The sequence below is a fragment of the Schistocerca piceifrons genome, chromosome 9 (assembly GCF_021461385.2).
Source record: "Schistocerca piceifrons isolate TAMUIC-IGC-003096 chromosome 9, iqSchPice1.1, whole genome shotgun sequence".
Classification (NCBI taxonomy): Eukaryota; Metazoa; Arthropoda; class Insecta; order Orthoptera; family Acrididae; genus Schistocerca; species Schistocerca piceifrons.
The window spans coordinates 181,929,257-181,947,448 of NC_060146.1; the positions used below are offsets into that span (position 1 = coordinate 181,929,257).

The 18,192-nt window shown below is 43.8% G+C and overlaps 1 protein-coding gene across 1 annotated transcript in view; it reads right to left on the bottom strand.

Annotated features, from left to right (window-relative positions):
• LOC124717214 (organic solute transporter alpha-like protein) overlaps positions 1 to 18,192 on the bottom strand; it is a 289,275-nt gene that overhangs the window by 46,447 nt on the left and 224,636 nt on the right. The window contains exon 3 of the mRNA XM_047244001.1: positions 248 to 399. Coding sequence (XP_047099957.1) covers positions 248 to 399 — 152 coding nt within the window. The remainder of the gene's footprint in view (positions 1 to 247; positions 400 to 18,192) is intronic.

The following is an 18,192-nucleotide window of genomic DNA, read 5'->3' on the forward strand; positions in this document are numbered from 1 at the left end:
ACGAACCCGTTATTGACTTGCTCAGTTTGTGAAGCTTAATAAATCTTAGAGCTCTAAGGCACAAATGCGTCTTGGCCTTTCTTTCGGTCTGCCAGATTGTTCGTAACGACTCCACATTCTTGAGCTTACGCCTCTTCCCGTATTTGGAGCAGTCGCGACAATTGCTCGTGTTCCGACGTTTTCACTTACACTGATCACCTTAAGTACTTAACCGTGGTTTAGCAGAGGTAGCTGTGCAGAGACTGACCGGGTATATGGAGAGCACGAGCGCCGTGTGCGTCTTGACGGCGGAGGGCGCCCTGCCGATGACGTGACGCAGGGTGTCCACGTAGAGCAGCAGCGTCGCCGCCACGGCCATCGCCCCCGCAGAGAACAGCGACATCCCCACCACGTTCATCGCTGCAACACCACAAGCGCACAAACGGTTCAAATGGCTCTGAGCACAATGGGACTTAACATCTGAGGTCATCAGTCGCCTAGACTTATACTACTTAAACCTAACTAACCTAACGACATCACACACATCCATGCCCGAGGCAGGATTCGAACCTGCGACCGTAGCGGTCGCGCGGTTCCAGACTGAAGCACCTAGAACCGCTCGGTCACAACGGCCGGCACAAAACGCACACGGACTTAACATCTGAGGTCATCAGTCCCCTAGACTTATACTACTTAAACCTAACTAACCTAACGACATCACACACATCCATGCCCGAGGCAGGATTCGAACCTGCGACCGTAGCGGTCGCGCGGTTCCAGACTGAAGCACCTAGAACCGCTCGGCCACAACGGCCGGCACAAAACGCACACGTTTACTCGGAATGCAGTACACTACTGGCCATCAAAATTGCTACACCACGAAGATGACGTGCTACAGACGCGAAATTTAACTGACAGGAAGAAGATGCTGTGATATGCAATTGATCAGCTTTCAGAGCATTCACACAAGGTTGGCGCCGGTGGCGACACCTACAACGTGCTTACACGAGGAAAGTTTCCAACCAGTTTCTCATACACAAACAGGAGTTGACCGGCGTTGCCTGGTGAAACCTTGTTGTGATGCCTCGTGTAAGGAGGAGAAATGCGTACCATCACGTTTCCGACTTTGATAAAGGTCGGATTGTAGCCTATCGCGATTGCGGTTTATCGTATCGCGACATTGCTGCTCGCGTTGGTCGAGATCCAATGACTGTTAGCAGAATATGGAATCGGTGGGGTCAGGAGGGTAATACGGAACGCCGTGCTGGACCCCAACGGCCTCGTATCGCTAGCAGTCGAGATGACAGGCATCTTATCCGCATGGCTGTAACGGATCGTGCAGCCACGTCTCGATCGCTGAGTCAACAGATGGGGACGTTTGCAAAATAACAACCATCTGTACGAAAAGTTCGATGACGCTTTCAGCAGCATGGACTATCAGCTCGGAGACCACGGCTGCAGTTACCCTTGACGCTGCATCACAGACAGGAGGGCCTGCGATGGTGTACTCAATGACGAACCTGGGTGCACGAAAATTAAAACATCATTTTTTACGGATGAATCCAGGTTCTGTTTACAGTATCATGATGGTCGCATCAGTGTTTGGCGACATCGACGTGAACGCACATTTGAAGTGTGTATTCGTCATCGCCATACTGGCGTATCACCCGTCGTAATGGTATGGGGTGCCATTGGTTACACATCTCGGTCACCTCTTGTTCGCATTGACGGCACTTTGATCAGTGGACGTTACATTTCAGATGTGTTGCGACCCGTGGCTCTACCCTTCATTCGATCCCTGCGAAACCCTACATTTCAGCAGGATAATGCACGACCGCATGTTGCCGGTCCTGTACGGGCCTTTCTGGATACAGAAAATGTTCGACTGCTGCCCTGGCCAGCACGTTCTCCAGATCTCTCACCAATTGAAAACGTCTGGTCAATGGTGGCCGACGAACTGGCTCGTCACAATTCGCCAGTCAGTACTCTTGATGAACTGTGGTATCGTGTTGAAGCTGCATGGGCAGCTGTACCTGTACACGCCATCCAAGCTCTGTTTGACTCAATGACCAGGCGTGTCAAGGGCGTTATTACGGCCAGAGGTGGTTGTTCTGGGTACTGATTTCTCAGGATCTATGCACCCAAATTGCGTGAAAATGTAATGACATGTCAGTTCTAGTGTAATATATTTGTCCAATGAATACCCGTTTATCATCTGCATTTCTTCTTGGTGTAGGAGTTTTAATGACCAGTAGTGTATCTCCCACAAAGGGCAGACGCACAGTATCAAGGTTCCTCGGTATTACATTAGAGATTAGATTCAATTTTCGTTCCATAGATCCAAAAATGAGATGATTCTCGTGGTTGTGATACGTGTCGGAAAATATAACATAAAAAACGTAGAACACTTGAATATAATACTCTCTTCCGTAATCGTTTGTTAGGAAATTGTCCAGAAATATGGATGCATTATAGTAAAATGGAAATGCTAATATTTACACAATTAATACAATGTCAGAAAGACATATAGCCATGCATTGTTAATAAATTTATCATTCTCAAAGTACATAACCTTGACTGATGTGACCAAGTGGTGTCAAAACTGAAACCTGACATTTTTATTTAAGCTTGTCTAACAGTCCATGTTAAATATTCATCTACAGAGTAGAAGGGATTGCCTGTCAAAAAGTCTTTCAAACTCTGTTTAAACCGTTCTTTATTAGAAACGAAGCTTTTAGTGGTTGCTGGTAATTAATTGAAAATGTTTGTTCCTGAATATTGGACACCTTTTTGCACCAAGATAAGAGATTTTAGGTCTTTCTGTAGATAGTTCTTATTCCTAGTGTTGATACCAAACTATGAGATCAAAAGTATCCGGACACCCCCAAAACATACGTTTTTCATATCAGATGCACTGTGCTGCCACCTACCGCCAGGTACTCCATATAAGCGACCTCAGTAGTCATTAGACATCGTGAGAGAGCAGAAAGGGGCGCTCTGCGGAACTCGCGGACTTCGAACGTGGGCAGGTGGTTGGGTGGCACTTGTGTCATACGTCTGTACGCGAGATTTCCACACTCCTGAACATCCCTAGGTCCACTGTTTCCGGTGTGACAGTGAAGTGGAACGTGAAGGGACACGCAGAGCACAAAAATGTACAGGCAGATCTCGTCTGTTGAGTGACAGAGACCGCCGACAGTTGAAGAGGGTTGTATGTGTAATACGCAGGCATCTATCCAGACCATCACGTACGGCTTTCCGAATTGGGAAGGAGCGCCTGGTCCTCGGCACGAATCCGCTCGGCGGACTTGTGACGAGGTCCGGTGAGCCAACCAGTCTGTGGATGGTTCTTAGGCGGTTTTCCATCTGTCTCGGCGAATGCGGGCTGGTTCCCCTTATTGCGCCTCAGCTACACTATGTCGGCGACTGCTGCTCAAACAAATTCTCCACCTACGCGAACACCACCATTACTCTGCCACGCAAACGTAGGGGTTACACTCGTCTGTCGTCTGGTGTAAGATGTTCCCCCGGGGGGGGGGGGGGGTCCACCGGGGGCCGAACCGCACAATAACCCTGAAAGAGTGATTGTGTGTTCTGTGTGGGGCGGCGCAGGTGTGAAGTGGACTGCGGTAGTCGTCGTGGGGTTGTAGACCACTGCGGCTGCGGCGGGGACGGAACCTCTCCGTCGTTTCTAGGTCCCCGGTTAACATACAACGTACATACAACAAGCTTGTCCTGAAATTCCCAGCTCTGTAGCTCACTTGGCGTCAGATCTGGTGCTGACAGGGTTTGCGAGTGCGACTTTTGCAGCTGTCGTCCATTTAGTTTTCGTCACAATCATCTTCAATGACCGTCCGTCACGAAGGCTTAACACACACTTTCGGCCGCGTTCTAACTTAGCGCATGGTGTTCTTCCGTTTTCCGTGATTGCGGCGTAAGTTTTCGATGCAGTGCCTCTTGATACACCAAAACCCTCGGCTGCTTTCCCACCATACGACCACCGACTATTCACCCACGTTCGAATGCACTGAGCTCCGACATAATGCACTCACAGAGCACTAATGTGATCACGACTAACACTTGCAACGTATTGGAGACACTGCACAGAAGCTGTTCGTGGTCAAAACCAACAGTGGGACCTGTGGGCTTAGCTGGCATCAGCATTTATTTGGAAATTTGTGGTAAGGTCTTACGGGACCAAACTGCTGAGCTCATCGGTCCCTAGGCTTACACAATACTTAATCTAACATAAAGTAACTTACGTTAAAGGTACGTTTACACTGGGATACATGTATCACGACATGTATGAGCGACATGTCAATTTGACATGTCGCGATACATCACCTCATACAAAAATTCACGGAACTTGTATGCAGACCCTCCAGCTCATACATAATGCACTCACAGAGCACTAATGTGATCACGACTAACACTTGCAACGTATTGGAGACACTGCACAGAAGCTGTTCGTGGTCAAAACCAACAGTGGGACCTGTGGGCTTAGCTGGCATCAGCATTTATTTGGAAATTTGTGGTAAGGTCTTACGGGACCAAACTGCTGAGCTCATCGGTCCCTAGGCTTACACAATACTTAATCTAACATAAAGTAACTTACGTTAAAGGTACGTTTACACTGGGATACATGTATCACGACATGTATGAGCGACATGTCAATTTGACATGTCGCGATACATCACCTCATACAAAAATTCACGGAACTTGTATGCAGACCCTCCAGCTCATACATGTCGCGTATACATTTTGTATATCGCTTTTTGGCCATATACGCGACATGTATGAGCGACATTTGAAGAACTCGCGCATGCGCAGTAGTATCATATCTTGTCGTCTTGTCGACTGCCGCTTATTTCGACGATTAGCGCATGCGTAGTACTAGGCTCTTTGGCGGCTGTTTGAGTTTTGAAGGTGCCGACTGTCGTTTCGACGTTAATGTATCTGCATAGAATATCAAAAAGTGCCATATGCAACATTATTCTTCGTGTTTGCGAGGCCATTGTGCAAGTTTTATCCCATGAAGTGAAGGTAAAAGTTTTATATATATCAGAGTATGTAATACATTATATAATTTTTTCATGCATCTGGCACGTATATCAATGTTTTGCTATTATTCTGGCGGCCTCGCGTGATAATGTTGACAACGGATGCTAATGCCGACAATCGTGTGTGAGACGTTGGCATTAGCAATCGCTCGACAATGCAAATGTTTCGTAATGAAATCTTCGTTTTACGAGGAATCCCCAGTGGCTAAAAAACGGAGTGTTACTGCCAACTGATCCTCTGGTGGAATCGCTTCCCGAAAGTTTGTGTTGGTTTTGGACACAAGAGGAGCCACAAGTGATAACAAACAGCGGAAATCCTCCATACTCATCCTAACATAATTTCTAAAATATGCGCCATCCTCTAGCGTTAATTCGCGAGAAACTCTCTGTGCCACCATCTACGCTTCCTCCGCCTTTTCTTCCTATCATCTTCCAAAAGAGCAAGTGTATCAGCACATAAAAATGTCAAATCTTCCAAATCGTCGTCGGAAGCTATTGCGCAGTGATACATATCAACCAGTGTAAACGCACGCTCATACATGTATGCGGTTGATACTTGTCAACTCATACAAGTCACGATACACGTCGCAAAGTCGCATACACATGTATCTCATACATGTGCCGATACAAATCGCAGTGTAAACGTACCTTAAGAACAACACACACACTCATGCCCGAGGGAGGACTCGAACCTCCGACGGGGGAGGGGATCCGCGCGAACCGTAGCAAGGCGCCTAGACCGCGTTGCAAGCATTTATCTTCAAGCACGCATTCCTAGCCGTGACTCCATTCCGTGTATGTCCAGTACGAGGATCTCAAGTGCTACCGTGTCTCCCTCTATTCTTCCCTTCTACCCAAGGATTGTACTTCTGCTGTCCGGCATACGCCGTTGTTTAGATCTAGTTCCGCTCACACTGCGGAAGGAATTATATTGGTAACCGCAGATACACTGACTCGCCGATTATATGCAACTGTTGGCCATTGAGAGTTTGCTGCAGTGTCTTGTAATACAGCCTCGCCACAAAACGGCAGCCGAAAGGTCGCGGTTTTCGAACGGCCTGCATTTTAGCAGGTAGGGCGTGTTTACTGCCTGTGACGGAGTGCTCTGTCTTATAGGCTGAGCAACTGGTAGCCATGTTCCACTACGCTTGTCTCGGGCCCAGAGCTCTATTTAAAGTATTCGTCTTTGGGATTCTCAGCTCTTGGATTTTTTCCCTGTTTTCAGTTAAAATTATGGAATACACATTCCGCCTTTTAAGCAAAACACTGTTTTTTCTTGTTATTCACCTACAAATTTGTCCGCAGAATAGGCAAGACATTGAAAAGCAGATACTTCCAACTGGATAGAGGACAGACAACACAACATAAAGAAACTCAGAAAGTAGGAGATATCTACAGATAAATTCAACAGATCAGGAATACATGAACTCAGATGCAGCACTTGCCAAGCAGTATGATTAGCACAAATATGCAGGAATTTTAAAACAAGATAGTCAGATCATATCAAAGCCTTAAAAAGTAACAGAACCAACAGCACACTTGCTGACCACCTAATAGACTATAACCATCACTCAACTACAAAACTAACAAATTTAAAAATACTGAAATCCAGCCACAGCGTGCATTAAAAACTAAGAATACAAGAAAACTTCGGCTATAGAAGGCAATAACGGAAGGCACACAAGCTTTTAAATGAATACATTACGCTCTGCAAAGACGCATTATTTATCATATAAAAGGAACTTAACAGAAAAGGTAACACGGAAACCTAGAGCAGATTACACACACACAGAGCGACGGGGTTAGTACACACAACATCGTTTACATCGCGTTTTGTGAAGTGAAAGGGCGTTTATTAAAGCAAACTTATACAAGGTAATATATATATATATATATATATATATATATATATATATATATATATATATATATATATATGTGTGTGTGTGTGTGTGTGTGTGTGTGTGTGTGTGTGTGTGTAGGACGCGAAAGAAGAAGGATCTGTCACAGCAGAACGTAACAACAAATGTACACGCAAAACACTTTGCCACACCAAAATCACGTTTTAAAAATCAAAGGGTGTGTTAACTCTCTGATAAAATTCACATTTACATCGTTTAGTTTGCAGATGACAAGCTAGCAGTGTAAGACACCATACAGATAACCCTGCAAAACCGTATAATTTAAAATCAAGGTAAGAACAAAGACGAAGTAGTTTCATTTTGTTAGATCTGTTACAACCTAAAATATATTCACTTTTTACAGTTGTTCAATAAACAAAACCCACTGATCATGGCACAAAGGTGCCGAAACATGGTTGAGTAGCAAGAAAAACCAGTGTTTTTCATAAGAGGCGAAACCTATACCCAATAATCTCTACTTAGAGTTTCACCAGTAGAAATGAATGGCACTATTCTTCACTTAGCCTTAGTGTCACAAAGAAAGTATTTAGCCATAAGAATATCTATTTATATCTGGTAACGAATTACAGTTTCAAATATTGAAATTTATTCCCGAGACTCAGCTGTAACAGGTACAGCTGTACTACCTAAATCGCCGTATGAAAATTTGTGGTGGACCGTGACTCGAAACCGGATTCCCCGCCGATAGCGACCGTTCGTCTTACCACTCAGGCTACCCGAGCCCGCACCCTGGACCGAACCAAGTCTCGGTAAATGAATTAATAATCTATGAGAAGAAACAAATACGTACAACAGATGGAAATTTGAGTAGGACCGGGGAACGTGCTCGGATAGCCGAAATGGTAAGGCGACCACTCGCAATATGCGGGTAATCTGGGTTCGAGTCCTAGCCCGTCACATTTTCATACATAGCTATATGTACCACATTTATACCTGTCACAGTTAAGTTGAATTTCAGGAATAAATTTCAGTAACAACATTTGGCCACATGACCAGGGACGTAAAGAATCTACTCGACAATTTTGTTATTTTGCTTAATGCAACTTAATAAAAAAGGGAATGTCAATAAATAATGCATTAGAACATGATACTGATTTCAGTATGTCTCTAGGCAAGTGAAAAGCTGGTATTGAATTATAAATCGGGTAAATCTATAAATACCAGAAGGAAAAATCATGAGTAAAAATTTTAGATTAGATTAGTTTTTTGTTCCATAGATCCGTGCTGAGGATATCCTCGTGGATGTTTTAGGCCCAACAAGAAGTGAAGAAGGCAGGAAATTAAAAAAGTTATGATCAAACATCTAAAACTATAGAAACAATAAAGAAAGAAGAGTGATACTTTTTGGGGGTTTACACAGTATGAATGAGAACAGACACAATATGTTATTGAAGTATCCCTGGGAAGAAAATTAGCAAGAATCTGGATCAGAGAAGTTAAAAAAGTATTCAGAGATACACAATACAAAAACAGAAGAAGCAAGAGAAAGAAAGAGTTTGTGAGGAAAGTGTTAAACTTAGAAGCAGCCAAAGGTTGAAGGAATAAGTGGCTTGAAGATAAAAAAAGACACACATGGTGGAAAGACGAGGAAATAACAGTGACCTGGTCTAGCTTTGAAATGTACAGGGGTTTACACAAAAGTATGGAAACAACGCCACAGATACATGCTTGAACATGAATGCATATGCTAGCCAAGCCTGCAGGTTGGGCTGTTATTTCTGACCAACGACAGCACCCGTGCATTGGCCTCAGTATGTCCCAGGTGTCAGTCGTGGTCGTGGTCGTGGTCATGTTGTTGTTGTTGTTGACTTCAGTCCTGAGACTGGTTTTATGCAGCACTCCATGCTACTCTATCCTGTGCAAGCTTCTTCATCTCCCAGTACCTACTGCAACCTACATCCTTCTGAATCTGTTTAGTGTATTCATCTCTTGGTCTCCCTCTACGGTTTTTACCCTCCACGCTGCCCTCCAATACTAAATTGGTGATCCCTCGATGTCTCAGTACATGTCCTACCAACCGATCCCTTCTTCTACTCAAGTTGTGCCACAAACATCTCTTCTCCCCAATCCTATTCAATACTTCCTCATTAGTTATGTGATCTACCCATGTAATCTTCAGCATTTTTCTGTAGCACCACATTTCGAAAGTTTCTATTCTCTTCTTGTCCAAACTAGTTATCGTCCATATTTCACTTCCATACATGGCTACACTCCACACAAATACTTTCAGAAACGACTTCCTGACACATCTATACTCTATGTTAACAAATTTCTCTTCTTCAGAAACGTTTTCCTTGCCATTATCAGTCTACATTTTATATCCTCTCTACTTCGACCATCATCATTTATTTTGCTCCCCAAATAGCAAAACTCCTTTACTACTTTAAGTGTCTCATTTCCAAATCTATTTCTCTCAGCATCACCCGAATTAATTCGACTACATTCCATTATCCTCGTTTTGCTTTTGTTGCTGTTCATCTTATATTCTCCTTTCAGGACACTGTCCATTCCGTTCAACTGCTCTTCCAGGTCCTTTACTGTCTCTGACAGAATTACAATGTCATCGGCGAACCCCAGAGTTTTTATTTCTTCTCCATGGATTTTAATACCTACTCCGAATTTTTCTTTTGTTTCCTTCACTGCTTGCTCAATATAAAGATTGAATAACATCGGGGAGAGGCTACAACCCTGTCTCACTCCCTTCTGAACCACTGCTTCCCTTTCATGTCCCTCGACTCATAACTGCCATCTGCTTTCTGTAAAAATTGTAAATAGCCTTTCGCTCCCTGTATTTTACCCCTGCCACCTTCAGAATTTGAAAGGGAGTATTCCAGTCAACATTGTCAAAAGCTTTCTCTAAGTCTACAAATGCTACAAACGTAGGTTTGTCTTTCCTTAATCTAGCTTCTAAGGTAAGTCGTAGGGTCAGTATTGCCTCTCGTGTTCCAATATTTCTACGGAATCCAAACTGGTCTTCGCCGAGGTCGGCTTCTACCAGTTTTTGCATCCGTGACTTATTAAACTGATAGTTCGGTAATTTTCGCATCTGTCAACACCTGCTTTCTTTGGGATTGGAATTATTATATTCTTCTTGAAGTCTGAGGGTACTTCGCCTGTCTCATACATCTTCCTCACCAGATGGTAGAGTTTTGTCAGGACTGGGTCTCCCAAGGCCGTCAGTAGTTCTAATGGAATGTTGGCTACTCCCGGGGCCTTGTTTTGACTCAGGTCTTTCAGTGCTCTTTCAAACTCTTCACGTAGTATCGTATCTCCCATTTCATCTTCATCTACATCCTCTGCCATTTCCATAATATTGTCCTCAAGTACATTACCCTTGTATAGACCCTCTGTATACTCCTTCCACCTTTCTGCTTTCCCTTCTTTGCTTAGAACTGGGTTTCCATCTGCGCTCTTGATATTCATACAAGTGGTTCTCTTTTCTCCAGTATCTATCTTACCCCTAGTGAGATAAGCCTCTACAGCCTTACATTTGTCCTCTAGCCATCCCTGCTTAGCCATTTTGCACTTCCTGTCGATCTCATTTTTGAGACGTTTGTATTCCTTTTTGCCTGCTTCATTTACTGCATTTTTATATTTTCTCCTTTTCATCAATTGAATTCAATATTTCTTCTGTTAGCCACGGATTTCTAATAGCCCTCGGCTTTTTACCTACTTGATCCTCACATCGTGGTCATAACAGTGTTCTTTTTAGTCGCGAATGTATCATGTCGAACTAAGTGAATTCGAGCGTAGGGAAATTGTTGGTGTTTGTATGGTAGGTGCTTCTGTAATCAACGTAGCCAAAGTGATTGGTGTTTCAACAGGCACTGTATCGAACATTTATACCGCAAACAGGGAAAGCGGAAAAAGCATCATCCGTGTGTGTTGAGTGATCGTGACGGGCTGTCATTGAAGAGCACAGTGACGATAAATAAGAGCGGACAGGCGCAAAACACACTACAGAATCGAATGTCGCACTGACGAACTCTATCAGCACCAAAACAATACGAAAGGAGTTCTAGAAGCAAGGAACTGAAGGGCGAGATGGAATTCCAAAAGCATTCATCAGTGATGATAATGGAGAAACATGAGACTGAAGCAATAAAACCTGATCTGTGGGACAATGGACGAAAGTCATTGGGTCGGATGAGTCTCGTTTCACACTGTTTACAACTCCTGGGCGAGTTTCCGCCCCCAGGAACGGAACGTGGCGGGGGTTCGGTGTAGATTTGGGCAGCCATATCGTGGTACTCCACGTGCCCCATGGTTACTCTGGAAAGTCACTTTATTGCCAAGTATTATGTGGCGATTTTGGCTGATAAGGACCATCCCATTGTACGGTGATAGTTCTCCAATGGAGATGCTGTGTTCCGAGACGACACGGTCCCTGGTCGCTCGGCTCACATCATGCACGACTGCTTTTGCGTCTTCCCTGGCCACCATGGTCACCAGATTTTAGCCTTTGTGGTCTACTTTGGAAAGAAGGTTGCTTGATCGGTATCCATCTCCATTTTCGTCGCCCGAACTTGTCATTATTTTGCAGCATGAGTGGTATAAATTTCCCTTGAAAACTATGGAAGCTGTGTTTATCCATTCCGAGACTACTGAAGGCAGTTTTGAATGCCACTGCTTTTCCTAACCAAAAATGTTCAAATGAGTGTGAAATATTATGGGACAACTGCTAAGGTCATCAGTCCCTAAGCTTACACGCTACTTAACCTAAATTATCCTAAGGACAAACACACACACATCCATGCCCGAGGGAGGACTCTAAACTCCGCCGGGACCAGCCGCACAGTCCATGACTGCAGTGCCTCAGACCGCTCCGCTAATCCCGCGCGGCGTTTCATAATCCGTGTTAGGCATGATAATGTACGGTGTTTTTGGTTTCCGAATTTTTGTGCACCCCCTGTAACACAGAAGCGATTCTGCGCGGCAAGGGTTCGGTAAGTCCTCGGTAGCTGTCCTGGCCGGTGGTTTGTGGGCAAGGAACTAGCTCCCGATAGAGTCCCATGTGCGTTCCAGCGGATTCAGGGTATGTGAGTCTGGTGCTCAAGACATCAGCGTGAGTACACTACTACGCTCCTCAGCACTGTAGCAGGGTTCTGGTCTTTTGACACGAACGTTATCCTGTTGGAAGTTGCCATCTCTGTCGGGGAAGCTATCAAGCATGAAGGGATGCAGAGGCCCGCGACAGTGTTAACGTAGTCCAGATCTGTAAGGTGCCTTTGATTACTATCACAGTTTCCATGGAATCGAATGTGAGTGTCATCGACAGCATACTACTGTACTCACCGGATTAAGTACACAGTGCAGTGTATGTTTCAAGCAACCGCTCGCCCGTATGACGACGTTCTCGAATATGACCACCCACCTGGTGCAAGATGAGTCATGCATAGGTTTACTGATAAAGAGTTTGCCTTTACACTGATGAGCAAAACATTATGACTCTCTGCTCGATAGTTTGTCCGCCTTTGGAACGATATACATTACTGATTTTGTGTATCAAGGATTCAACAGTTAGTTTGTAGGTTTGTGGAGGTATGTGGCATTAGATGTCTACGCACAAGCGAGACACAGCTGGCCCTCTTTGTGCATGATATACAACAGGCTCCAGATACCGGCTCCCAAATTGATGCCATTTTCTCGACTTTCGAAAGGCGATCGACTCAGTTCCGCTGTGTCACTTGCTCCAAAAAGTGCGCGTTTACGTCTGTCCGGTGACATATGCGGTTGGATAGAAATTTTTCTAAGACACGGAGAGCAGTATGTCGTCCTGAATGGGGCGACTTCAACAGGAACAAGCCTAACTTCAGGTGCGCCCCAGGGCAGCGTAAAAGGTCCTCTGCTTTTTACGATGTACATAAACGATCTGGTTGATGGTATTGACAGCGGCATTAGACTGTTTGCCGATGATGCTGTGGTCTACAGGAAAATAGTATCACAAGAAAGCTGTGAACAAATCAATGAGGATTTGCAGAAAATAAATGCGTGGTGTAATGACTGGCAGTTATCTCTCAATATTAGTAAGTGTAACCAACTGCGTATAACAAAGCGGAAAACCCCATTAATGTACGAGTACAAAATAAATGTCCAATCTTTGGAAGCGGTATCGTCCGTCAAGTATCTGGGTGTGACTATTCGAAATGATCTCAAATGGAATGATCAGATGACAAGTAGCCGACAAGGCGAACTCCATGTTGCGGTTTATTGGTAGAGTCCTGAAGCGATGCAGTCCTTCAACAAAGGAAATTGCTTACAATACATTAGTTCGTCCAGTATTAGAATATTGTTCGTCTGTATGGGTCTGATTCAAGAGATTGAGAGGGTCCAAAGAAGAGCGGCAAGATTCGTGACTTGTATATTTAGCCATCGCGAGAGAGTTACAAATCTCACTGTAAGTTTGAAGTGGGACACACTTTCAGATAGACGACGCGCTAAACGGAAGGGGCTGCTCACTAAATTCCGAAATCCGATCTTCGTCGAGGACGTAGAGCAATTATTACCTCCAACTTTCAAATCGCTCAATGATCACTATTCAAAGGTAAGGGAAATTAGAGCTCGTACTGAGGCGTTCAGAATCTCAAAATGAGAAAATTCAGTTGTTGTTTTGCCTTGTGCTACTGTCGGAGTTGTCAGAATTGCAACTTATAATACAGTTCCTGTATTTGATGACGGGGACGAAGGGAGGATGAAACTATCAGAAAAAATGGGCTTGAAGATAGGAAATTTCATTCAACACACATAGAAAAAAATAGATTTGCAGCGCCTCTCTGCAGCTGAATAGTCAGTTCAACACCTGGTAAAGAAAAACAAGAAACCAGAAGAGAAACCTTGAAGGGAAAAGGGGCTCTGAGTAGAAATCTGTTGCCTTCTGCAGAGATGACGTAATAAAAATTGCATTTACTGAAAATTATGTTTCTGAAGTTTATGTACCTTTTTCTCAGAATTTATGAAGGCTAGAATTATGAAATTTATATACATATTTCTATAAAGCCAATAAATGGTATGTAAAGAGTAAGTTTAGAGTGTAAGGTGAGATATGAAGCAAATTGAATTCTGCAAGAATTTTATACTTCAGTTGTAATTAAAAATTATCAAAATTCTCCTATTCGATATACTCAAAAAACCTCGTGAGAGAAGCTTACTACACTAAAGCGCTAAAGAAACTGCTACAGAGAGATGTAAACAGGCGGAATACGGCGCTACTGTCGGCAACGACTATATAAAACAAGTGCCTGGTGCAGTTGTTAGATGGGTTTCTGTTGCTACAATGACAGGTTATCAAGATTTAAGCGGCTTTGAACGTAATGTTATGGCGCACGAGCGATGAGAGACAGCATCTCCAAAATAGCGATGAAGGAGGGATTTTTCTGTACGACTATTTCACGAGTGTAACGTGAATATGAGGAATCCGGTAAAACATCAAATCTCCGACTTCGCTGCTGCCGGAAAAAGATCCCGCAAGAACGGTACCAACGACCACTGAAGAGAATCGTTCAACGTGACAGAAGTGCAACCCTTCTGCAAATTGCTGCAGATTTCAATGCTGGGCCATCAACAGGTGTCAGCGTGCGAACGATTCAGCGAAACACCATCGATATGGGCTTTCGGAGCCAAAGGCCCACTCGTGTTACCCTTGAAGACTGCACGACACAAAGCTTTACGCCTCACATGGGCTCGTAAACACCAACATTGGATTTTTGATGACTGGAAACATGATGTCTGATCGGATGAGTCTAGTTTCAAATTGTATCGTGTGGATGGCCGTGTACGGGTACGGAGACAACCTTGAATCCATGAGGCCTGCATGGCAGCAGGGGACTGTTTAAGCTGGTGTGGGCTCTGTAATGGTGTGAAAAGTGTCCAGTTGGAGTGATATGGGACGCCTGATGCGTCTAGATACGACTCTGACAGGTGACACGTACGTAAGGATCCATTCATGTCCATAGTGCATACTGACCGACTTTTGCAATTGCAGCAGGACAATTCGACACCCCACACGTCCCTAATTGCTACAGAGTGGCTCCAGGAACACACTTCTGAGTTTAAACGCTTCCGCTGGCCACCAAACTCCCCAGACGTGAAGATTATTGAGCATATCTGGGACGCCTTGCGATGTGCTATTCAGAAGAGATCTCCACCCCCTCGTACTCTTACGGATTTATAGTCAGCCCTGCAGGATTCATGGTGTCAATTCCTTCCGTCACTACTTCAGACATTATTAGAGTCTTTGCCACGTTGTGTTGCGGCACTTCTGCGTGCTTGTGTGGGGCCCTACACGATATCAGGTTCTACACGATGTTAGGCCGTTCGAGAGTGGAACGGTTGAGCGACAGCTTGAAGGAGGTTCATTGAACCCTCTGTCAAGCACTTTATTGTGAATAGCAGAGTAATCACGTAGATGTTGATGTACCAGTTTCTTTGGCTCTTCAGTGGACATCGAAAAAGGTTAAACAGAGAAAATTTTGCAGAGGTCTCTTAAAACATTTTCGAAAATTTTTAAATTCCTTGAAAAGGTTGTTGCGGTCTTCAGTCCCGAGACTGGTTTGATGCAGCTCTCCATGCTATTCTATCCTGTGCAAGCTTCTTTATCTCCCAGTACTTACTGCAACCTACATCCTTCTGAATCTGCTTAGTGTATTCATCTCTTCTACGATTTTTACCCTCCACGCTGCCCTCCAGTATTAAATTGGTGATCCCTTGATGGCTCAAAACATGTCCTACCAACTGGTCCTTTCTTCTAGTCAGGTTGTGCCACAAATTTCTCCTCTCCTCAATTCTATTCAGTACCTCCTCATTAGTTATGTGATCTACCCATCTAATCTTTAGCATTCTTCTGTAGCACCACATTTCGAAAGCTTCTATTCTCTTCTTGTCCCAACTATTTATCGTCCATGTTTCACTTCCATACATGGCTGCACTCTATACAAATACTTTCAGAAACGACTTCTCGAAAAGGTTAAATACCTGTAATGCAATGAAGTGAACGTAACACCAAATGAATTAATTTAATGTAAAGAATGGTACAAAATTTCATTGCTGTATCTTCAGAACTGTGGATCAGGTACAGCTTTTAAGTAGTGTGTGTTTTTCATGGACGTGCCCACTTGCCCACGAGTGTAGTCAACACCGACTCAAAGGAAGGCCTCGGCGCTTGTTGGTGACGTCACGTCAGCTAGGCACGGCGAACGCCCGGTCTGTTGCAGGCAGAAACGCCTGGGCGTGCTTATCACTATAAATCTCTTATTTTTGGACAAAATGTTTGGTATTGTTTTGGATTCTGCAGTTTTATTTAGATGAAAGATTTTCTTGCTATCGTAAAGCTACAAATGAAAGATCAATTCTGTATTACTGAATCCTGTCGAAACAAACGTAGATCAATATGAGAAGATGCTTTGCCCCATTGCAAGCTTCGGAAATTTTACATTCAAGTAACTATATTTACTTCATCCATTTTGTTATCGAAACTTACCCCAACCCACATACAATGAACTCGTTTCTTTTATTTATTTATTTATTTATTTATTTTCGTTTGACATCGTCGCTAGAAATGTGAAATAATTTACATGTGTAAATGTCCAACTGTTGCCAGTCATTTGATTACAGTCGTTTTCAACGAAAGGAATTCTGAACAGGAAACAAAATAGCTTCATACATCGAAAACACAGCTGAGCTTAAACTTTTTTAAACACGCACATTAGAAAAGATAAATATTCCCCTCTTGCAACTGAAAGGAGAAACTTTATAAAATAAAAAATTTTATTTGATAAAACAAGTATCTCTCTTTTGCCTCCTCTTCTGTCCCCCACTTCCTCCCCCAACGTGTACAATCGGAAGATATTTCATTAACACTCAGTGCTCCTCACACCATAGTCAACCAAGATACCTAAAGAAGAGCACCAATATGTTCACAGTTTCTTGTAAAAGCAACCCAGTACAAACGTAACTTCCTCAGATTTACAAATAAGGTAAAGAAGCACGAATTCTGTTGCTGCTGGACCACGAAGTTGTTTTTGTATGTCAATCCTTAAAACAGGTGGAAATTTAACTTCACGAGTACACTATTTGTTAAGAAGTGTAATGAACTGCACAATTAATTGATTGCAGAAATCTCTCAGAACAATGTGTGTTGGTCAACTACCGCCAATAGTTTGACATTTTCCTGTGTCAGAGAGGGAGACACCACCATTATGAGTACGCCTGCAACAGACCGGGCGTTCGCCGTGCCCAGCTGACGTGACGTCACGAACAAGCGCCGAGGCCTTCCTTTGAGTCGGTGTCGGTGTAGTAGGGAAAGCCCTCAGGTTGAAACTGCAAAATACAAGCAGTCCAAGCAGAACAGCCGTGTACCGCCAGTCTCTAGAGGAACGGAAGGTTCCAAATGATTGGAAAAGAGCACAGGTAGTCCCAGTCTTCAAGAAGGGTCGTCGAGCAGATGCGCAAAACTATAGACCTATATCTCTGACGTCGATCTGTTGTAGAATTTTAGAACATGTTTTTTGCTCGCGTATCATGCCGTTTCTGGAAACCCAGAATCTACTCTGTAGGAATCAACATGGATTCCGGAAACAACGATCGTGTGAGACCCAACTAGCTTTATTTGTTCATGAGACCCAGAAAATATTACATACAGGCTCCCAGGTAGATGCTATTTTCCTTGACTTCCGGAAGGCGTTAGATACAGTTCCGCACTGTCGCCTGATAAAGTAAGAGCCTACGGAATATCAGACCAACTGTGTGGCTCGATTGAAGAGTTTTTAGCAAACAGAACACAGCATGTTGTTCTCAATGGAGAGACGTCTACAGACGTTAAAGTAACCTCTGGCGTACCACAGGGGAGTGTTATGGGACCATTGCTTTTCACAATATATATAAATGACTTAGTGGATAGTGTCGGAAGTTCCATGCGGTTTTTCGCGGATGATGCTGTAGTATACAGAGAAGTTGCAGCATTAGAAAATTGTAGCGAAATGCAGGAAGATCTGCAGCGGATAGGCACTTGGTGCAGGGAGTGGCAACTGACCCTTAACATAGATAAATGTAATGTATTGCGAATACATAGAAAGAAGGATCCTTTATTGTATGATTATATGATAGCGGAACAAACACTGGTAGGAGTTACTTCTGTAAAATATCTGGGAGAATGCGTGCGGAACGATTTGAAATGGAATGATCATATAAAATTAATTGTTGCTAAGGCGGGTACCAGGTTGAGATTCATTGGGAGA